We start from the raw sequence: 9,300 nt of genomic DNA on the forward strand, positions 1-9,300 counted from the left end.
AATAATTAGATTTGTCATTTTTGGTTGCTAACCTCACAAGAGTGCATGTTGATCAAAGACGTGGGAGCGATCATCGCAGGTGTGGTGTAGAAGAAGCAATCTTTCCGCATTTTCTTTGGTGGGAACTGAGAAAAGGGAATGAATAATGTTCCTTTCGATGCCTTGAGTTGTTCATCTTCTTTCCATTCATCTCCAACTAACCAAGTCTGCAAATCTCTCATAATTATGTTATAGTGTCATCTCGTTACAAACTCATTATGTGGCAGTGCTACACGTCAACCATTAAAAAACGTTTTAATTATTTAACAACTAATATGGTAAGTGTCATGTGGACTTACAAACAAATGTGGCACTGCCACATAAGTCTCGATCAAATTTAATTATTTAATGGCTAACATATGTGTCACGTTAGTTTGTACAGAACTTATAATTAAAGTTATTGTATCCCTTATTGTATTTCTCTTAAATAAAGATTGTCACAAGCAATCATGAAATGGGTTACAAATTTTACCTCCTCATCCGCATAACTTGATGAAAGGATCAAGTTATTTTTTGACTTTGTGGTGAGCCTTATTTGAAGCTTCTCATACTCATCCTTGTATGTAATTGCCACCTGATACAATTATAAGCTAAGCAACATTAGAAAAAAAAAAATTAATAAAGAAAAAATAACAACACTGCAATCTAGGTTGAGCAAGACTTCTACAGTCAAAACGTACCTTAATACCCCTTTCACATAGAGCATCGACAATGGCGTAAGCAGCCTTAGTAAGTTTGCCCCTTAGAAACACTTGAGTTGTTCCTTTTGGAATGCTATTTAGCACCACAGCCACTACTAAGCTACTTCCATCCACCAGCTTTATTCTAAGCTGAGGGTACTTTTGGATGTAAAGCTCACCATTTTTATTAAGTTCCTCCCCCTGCAAAAATTTACATAAATAAATGTCGAGATAAAATACTATGATATAGAATGAATATCTATGTACTTTTCTTTTTGGTAATATATATATATATATATATATATATATATTTTCAATAGTTCCAATAGGAGGAGCTCATGATGGGGATAAAAATATAAAAATAAGACTTTTGGCTAAGATAAGTACTATAGTTTCTGTTTTTATGAAAGCTAGATTTACTTGCCTGATTTAGAAGACCTAAACTTAGCACCTTAACTCCTCTCACTTCAGCATCTAGTATAGCTTCTTCAATCAAGTTGTTGAGGGATTCCTTTCGCCATTGTAACATGTACTGAAGATTAAAAAAAAACAAAAACAAAGGAAGAAGTTAGAAGTTAGATTAAAAAAAACAACTAGCTGAATCAAATTGAATGTGACCGACAATAATCTGGTTTGGCTTGGGCTCAATTTTAGCTGGAACTAAACTCGTTGAAATTAAAACGCATGTCTCAAAACATAATACAAGCCGAATCCAAGTCATAGAAATGAACGTTTCTTACTTGTATATTGTATCTTGGTACTACCCAAGACTGCCATTTGAGCTTTTGGAAAGTAATGTTCTCTAGAACAAATGTACGGCCATAGCTCCAAGCTAGAAACAAAGACCATAATAATGTCACAGGCCACATCAACCACAGGTACCATTTGGACGTGTGGGGCCTAGAGGCCAACGAAGCAAATCCTAGTCGTAGATGATAGATGGACTCTGGTGTCGTTAGATGCGTTAAATGTACCACATCGGGTGACTCTTCGGGTCTTTTTAGTGAAGCCTCATAAAGAGTATCCGAGGACTTGTCCATGGTCCCATACACGTAATCGTATATAGGCATGAAAAGAGAATAATTGGTACGGAATTGGGTGTGATGCAGTGAATGATACCTACATGCATGTTGAGTTGAGTGTTGAGTCAAATATTTTAGATCATAATTTCTTGAAATTCATACAAATAAAACAGCAATAATAGAGAGAAAGGTGGGTGAGGAGACTTACGAGGGGGTATACATGAGGTACTTGAGAGGGGGAAAGATGGAGAAGAGCCACTTGGGAATGAGTTCGTAATTGCAGTGACCCAAGTTATTCATGAAATCAATATATGAGACGTATCCGAAGAAGGATGCTATAGAGGCAGTTCCGATGAACACGGTTGTAAGCATTGGTATTGCGAAGAGAATGAAATACGCTATGTGTTCAGCAAACGGATGGATAACCGCTGCAATGCATGCATGCATCAACATATATATTACTAACTTAATTTACAAACTATATAACATTTGTACAAATTAATTAATATTATTTCTCAGTAATATATAATCAACTATATAGCTTTGATTTAATAATATATAATCAACTATATAGCTTTGATTTGTGTCACGTGCTTGTATGTGCAAAATTTTAATTAATTATGAGTAGTGTTATGCCTTCTTAATTATTAATGGGCAGACCCTATAGTATGGCCTCAGGGAATTATTTATGGGCAGACCTAAACTTGAGGCCTAGAATTAGGGTACCGTACGTACGTGGCTTTTTCCTATTAATTAACTAAAGACAGATCGGACAAACTAGCTTGAAAGCATTTTCAGCAATAGCAATCAAAATATTAAATAGTTATTTGAAAAATAAAAAAGATAAATGTTACTTTAATTTATCTGTTCTTTTTTCTATACACATTCACATAAATTATTTATTCTATTCTTTACTTTATTTAAATCTTTGTTGAAACAAAGCTTAACGCATCGTATTTTTATTTTTTATTTTATTTTTAATAAGTTGAAAACAAGGCGTGATTTTCACGTCATTTCAAATCTCAACTGCTGCAATTTCATTTATATATATATATATATATATAGAAAAATATAAATAAAAAAAAACCTTCAAATTAATAGCCATTTTTGAAAGAGTTCTATGTTGTTCAAAATGTGTTAAAGGAGTTCATCAAACTACCAAAGTGTGTCAGAAAAGCTACATATTTTTTTATATTTTAATAATACTCTTATTCTTTTAAAAACTGAAATAAAAAATTAATAAATAAAAAACTAAAAATTTAATTAAAAAAAAAAAGAAAAAAAGAAACAGGCGGCTTTCCTTTTTTTTTTTAAAGTTTAATATATATATTATTAAGAATGACACGTGTCGCCATTTTTATTGGCGTTGACGTCACATTTAACAAAATTATTCACATTTTTTTTAACGAAATTTGACTCTAGGAACTAAATTATTTTTTTGGAATATCTCAGGAACCTTTGATTTTACTTTCATATAACATGAAGTGATTTGTAGTTTAGGCTAAATACAGTGACTAATTATTTATTTATTCCCTTTTTTGTATTTTTTCCCATCTATATATTAAAAAGTTGGGTTTTCGCTAAAAGCCTATGAAAACACAAAAGCCACTTTTGCATATCATTGTACAAAGTAACTATAAGAGAAATACTAGGGGTATTAACTTTTTTACTATCATATGGATAATAACATGACGTGAAATGTATTTATTGGTGGGGATCAAAACAATTAATAAAGAAAAATGCTACGAATACCAATAAATAAGCTCTACATCATGTTAATACCCATCTGTTAGTAAAAAAATTATTACTCCTAACATTTCTCTAACTTTAATCAGTCACTTTTCAATTAGAAACAAATATCTTGGTTTGAAACTCTCTTTTATTGTCTTAAATAAAAATTTGACACATAGATAAAAACATCAAATACAATAAAATGAAAATACTATATCTTTAATTCAAATTAATCTTTTTAACTTTTTTATTTGTTCTAATCCAACGCTTACTACCCACAACTGAACCCTCCACCTACTTCCGTACCCTTAACACTGAAATTTTTAAAATCAACCAAAACAGTGCCCCCATGCAATGACTTTATGAATAAGCGTGTAAAATAACAGAGGGTATCTTTAAGGGAATCTTACAGGTAATTGGTTCGGTTACAATGGAAGAATGGTGGTGAGAATGGTAGCGAGAGTAAAGGTAGTGGTGGTGCAATGCTCTGTGAAGCCAGTAGTACAGGAACTCCACTGGACCCGCATGAAGCAGACTTACCACAACCACACCGTCGCTTCTCCAGAATGGCATGTTATGAGTCCCAGGAAGAATCATATACCCTATGTAAAACAATACTCCATTCAACAATATCTGATCATCCCTGTAAACAACAACAACAAAAACAAAAGAATCATATAAGACCAAATCTATTATTATTGTTATTATCATTATTATTCCCAAAAGTTAATTTTCTTAAACCAACAACACACGTTCAAAGGCGGTACCACGTTGGGCCTTGGGGGCCCGGTGCCCGAGGTGATCCCAAAAAAATAAATAAATAAATAAAATTATAAAATTTAATTTTTGACTCCAAAATTATTTTTTTTTTTAGAATTTTGCCTCTCAAACAAAAATCTCTAGTTCTGCCTCTGCACACGCTTAAATAAAAATATGTAATAATTCATGAGGCTAAAATATTTTCTTTACGCTTACCAGTTCCTTTCCCTATCAACCTGATCGAATTCAATTCCTTTGTCGACGATCCGATTATTGCCCTTGGCTGTTCGGTAACGTGATAGAGAGATCCATATTTGATTGTGAAGCATCCTCAACAAAAGGAATGGAAGTATAAGGAAGTAGCCGATGTCTCTCTCACTTTCTCCCTTTACCATAAACGAGTATGTGCTATGAACAGCCCATGGAGCCAAAACCACGTACTTAATTCCCAACAGCAGGCCAAAAAATTAAGTTAAAAAATAATGTATATAAATTATTTATTGTATCCATAAACTACATGCATATATTCATGTCCTACGAAAGGAATAGTATATATATACCTTGAAGCTTCCAAGAGGCTGCCATGGCCAGTCAGTGAGGATCCCTGGTTTGGTAGCCATAGTCCTGAAATGTAGTGTCACAACCGATATGTGCTACTTGTGCTTGGATCAATTGATTTGGAGGGCTATATATACATATAATGCATGGTCTTCTACTATTGGTTAATTGGTTGTTGAGAAGAAGCCCCCATGAATGCTATACAGGTCCCCACCGCGCGCCCAAATGCAACGTGGCAGGCTGCTATTGAGTACTTTTTTCTGTCATACCTGCGATTATGACCAAAATATTAATTCACACAGTTAGGTACATTTTATCGATATCCATGCAGTTTGCTATTTTTTAACAGTTAAAATGAGAGAGTCTGCAAAAAATTTATCTATCCAAACAAATATCTAAACAATCTAAAATTTATTTGATGTTTATAATACTTAAGAACCTATTTTATTATATATATATATATATATATATATATATATATGGTGTTATATCATTTAAAATTTTAGACAAAATGATAATATAGGAATACGTATATAATTAAATCTAAAATTTAATTTAGAGATATGCTAGAATCTAATAAAATTTTCACATTTTGCTCATCAAAATCATAGAAGGCAAAGTGTCATTTGCCATCAACTTGGACCATGTGCCATTTTACATCAACTTGGCAAGTAGAACTTTGCCACCTAGGATTTTGATGGGCAAAATGTGTGGATTTTATTATATTTTAGCATTTCTCTTTAATTTAACTATTTTACCACATTCAGGTGGCAACCAATTTTCTTTTTTTTTTTTTTTTTTGACATGTCCACGTAAGGGCTAAGAAAATGGGGGAGAGAAGAATATTCGAATTAATGACATCTACTTCATGAGGTGTGACCTCTAATTGATTGATCTACCCTTTAAGAACATGTGGCAACCAATTACAAAGTCAACATGACAACATGCTTCCTTAATTATGTCGGAAAGCATCATAAGAAGCTAGCTGGCTAGGTTGAAAATAAATGTAGGTGCCACCATCCGTTTGACAAACCACTTTTCTTTAAATATTGTAGCTAATGTGGATTGATATGGTATAACATTTTATTTTATTTTTTTTATTTGAATAGTAATATCAAGTGCATGATATGATATAAAAAGTTAAAAAAAATAAAAATATTTTGACTTTAATTTTTTTGAAAAAAAGTGACAGTAAAAACAAGGGCAAAATGGTTTGCCAATCGGACCCATCATTGACCAAAAAATGTAGGTGTCCAATGACTTCAAAATCTAATGAAAGTGGCTACTTGTGGTAAAGTCTAATAGGTATATACTTAAAAGAGTAATTCTACTTACCACAACTTTTCATAATATTTTACAAATTAAATTATTGTGGTAAGGTTTAATAGTTATTGAATATATATATTTCTCTTTTTTGATAACAAATGCAGCTCTAATTGTTACTACATTCTGTCACATTAGTTTTGTGAAATATTTATGATATATAACATTACTCTTTCTAAATTAATTAATTTTTTAAAAAAAATTGTAAGGTTAATTATTATTTTTCTCATGAACCGACACCCATTTACAGGTTGCCCCCATGAGCCGACACATGTTACGCTCAACCACAATGAACTACCTGATCTACTCCTCCTCGGCCCAAGGTCAAGAGAAAACACACGTCCTTGACCACCCGTCGTCATGTGAGAACCACACTCTGGCATGCAAAACTCCGTTGGTTGATCGGCGTAGCTCAATGGAAAGCGGAGAAACCGGCCAAGACGAGTAGATTTGAGTATGAAACACTAGATCTAGATTAAAACCACAAAAAAACAGAGACCGAAAGAGACTACAAAGAAGACACCAAACACTGCTACCAAGGGAAGTTTGAGAAAGGGAAGGGGGGAGGAGGGAAGAACATCTCATACTTTCCTCCTCTCTGTTTTCTTCTTGTTTTGGGTATGGTTAAGTAGCCATTTAGTGTTGTAATCGAGTTGAGTATTGAATGCTTAAGCTCAGTTCGTTTAATTTTTATGAACACAATCACATCTCGAGCTTATTACTGAAATAGATAATTTGTTCAAATTAGTGTTTTTTTTTTTTTTTTTTAACAAATTCAAGTTTGTTCATCAGCTACTTAAGTAGCTTATCTGTTCCATATATAAATTAATTGTCATTAATATTTAATTGTTTTCATAAATCCATACTAAGTATTAGTTATTTAATTATTGTTAAGATTTATTATTTACGTAATTAGATAAATTAACTTGAATCTTAAACAATCTAATACCGAGTTTATATGTTTGTCTTACAATATGTATATACATTTATTACACACTCACATATACATACACACAAATCCATTCATATACACGCAAATATAACTATAGTTGTATCAAGAATCACAATCATAATAATTTAAACTATATCTATTATATTACGAAGAGAATTCATTTTTTTATTTTATAAATACTTAACATCTTCTCACTACAAAGTTAAAAAGAGTATTATAAAAATAATAAAAATAAAGTTATTCAAGCTTACATGAGTTCTACTCGTTTAATAAACGAGACTAAATTTTTGTCCAAACACTATTCATTTAATAAATGAATCAATCTCGAGTCAAATCCAAACCTATTCACTAGTGGCTCTGTTTATTTATGGCACTAAAGCCACTTGTGGGGTTAATGGTTGATACTAATTAGGAGTAGGACTCTCTCCATTTCAAATGAAATAGTCCATTTCATGTTTAAGATTTAAAGTGTGTGCATCTAATTAATTAACAATGCACACGATTCTACATTATTTAAAATTTTTAAAATACGCCTCAACATTTACTTAATGTACACCGTTAAATGCACAAAATTTAAATCATAACCATAAAATTGATGCTATTCATTTCACTTGAAACTGAGAGGATTATTGTCCTGATACTAATAAAGTGGCATTGATGTGGCAAATTTCAATCTTTTTATCTTTATTTGGACACTTGTCTGATTAATTTATCTATATCCAAAGGAATTTTGTATTGGCTAAACATTTTACAATGTTTTTCGCTTTATGCTTTTTGTTTCTGATGTGAAATAAAAGTGAAAGTAGTTTTGAGTGTTATGTGAGTATTTTATGTTTTTAGTTGTTAATGCCTTTTTTTTTTTTTTTTTCTAAAAAGCAAAATGCTACTCTAGTTAAAATCAAATTGTTACCAAAAGAGTGCCTTTTACTTTTTGATTGTGAAGCAACATAAAGATGAAAGTAGTTATATGTTAAAATCCTAAGTATCCACTTGACGTATGTACATACAATCTTAACTATGTGTATCCTCCCATTGTAAGTTGGTTTTCAATGGTGACTTCTACTTAAAGTTTGTACCATTTGGTATCAGAACTAGCCACTAAGTTGAATATGAAATTGGACATGGCCGTCGAATATGGGATCAAATCGGTTGCAGCTTTGTGATCAAGTCATAGAGAGAACGACCTATAGACTAGATTAAAATTCCTTCTTACTATGTACATGCACAATAATAACTAATAAGTCGTGGAAATACAAATAGATGAATAGAACCACCAAAAGAGAAATGGGTATCATCGGTTCAATATCGATAGAATAGGCCACTATGGACTTCAACTGCGGAGTGTGGTCCTAAGTATCTTACATGGTTTAAGTACAATCTTAACTATGTGTATACGTACTCTTTGACACTTTCTACTTGCAAGCCAATTTGCAAAGGTGAATTTTACCCGAAATTTGTATCATTAAGTATCAAAGCCAACCACCACTAAATAGATTTTAGCCTTGTAGTTGAGTAACGAAGATAGCAACCTAAAGGCTAGGTAAAGACATTTTTGTACTATTTATAAGAATAGCATCAAATTATTAAATAATAATAAACCAGTGAAACCGCCAAAAAAAAGAAAAATACTACCATCCAATAAATGTTAACCATGTGCACCACTCCACGTGCGTCGGCTGCATGTAGCCTCCCAATAGGGAAATTAAAGTAGATCTGCATCTAATTTCCCTACATTAATGTAGTTGATTGAATCTAATCAGTATGTGGTAACGTGTAATGTCCTTAATTAAGACAATATTCCAGAAAAAATTGAAATGTCTTTATATATATATATATATATATATATATATATAGTATGATCATACGTTACAATTATGATTTTCTAGAAAATGAATAATTTGAATAATGAACAGTAGTTCCAATGAAGTTTCATTTTTAGAAGGAAAAGGACGATGCAAGTGCTTATCATGTCCGCAAATTACTAATCATCCCACACACATATGATTTGATCCAAGGTTTGCATGTGATTTGATCAGTGATGGCAACATAAACACTTTAATGATTTGTTCATAAGGCGTTCGATTTGACACAAAATGATAAGTTGGTATATCTCCTTAGTTCCTGTGGGTGTGACTAATTCATAAAGGGTTTGTAGTTTTTGAGGCTGATTTGTGCTATTTGCCCTAGGAATCGTTAAGAAGTAGACCTTTTTTTAAGGATATATATATATATATAT

The 9,300-nt window shown here is 31.9% G+C and overlaps 1 protein-coding gene across 1 annotated transcript in view; it reads right to left on the reverse strand.

Moving 5' to 3' along the window:
- LOC132177650 (very-long-chain aldehyde decarbonylase CER1-like) overlaps positions 1-4,878 on the reverse strand; it is a gene marked incomplete in the record, with an annotated part of 25,235 nt that extends 20,357 nt beyond the window's left edge. Inside the window, 5 exon segments of the mRNA XM_059590066.1 lie at positions 1,515-1,838; positions 1,950-2,169; positions 3,883-4,115; positions 4,448-4,671; positions 4,792-4,878. Coding sequence (XP_059446049.1) covers positions 1,515-1,838; positions 1,950-2,169; positions 3,883-4,115; positions 4,448-4,671; positions 4,792-4,851 — 1,061 coding nt within the window.
- Positions 4,879-9,300: the final 4,422 nt, after the last annotated feature.

Source organism: Corylus avellana, chromosome ca1 (assembly GCF_901000735.1).
Source record: "Corylus avellana chromosome ca1, CavTom2PMs-1.0".
In the NCBI taxonomy this organism is placed as follows: domain Eukaryota; kingdom Viridiplantae; phylum Streptophyta; class Magnoliopsida; order Fagales; family Betulaceae; genus Corylus; species Corylus avellana.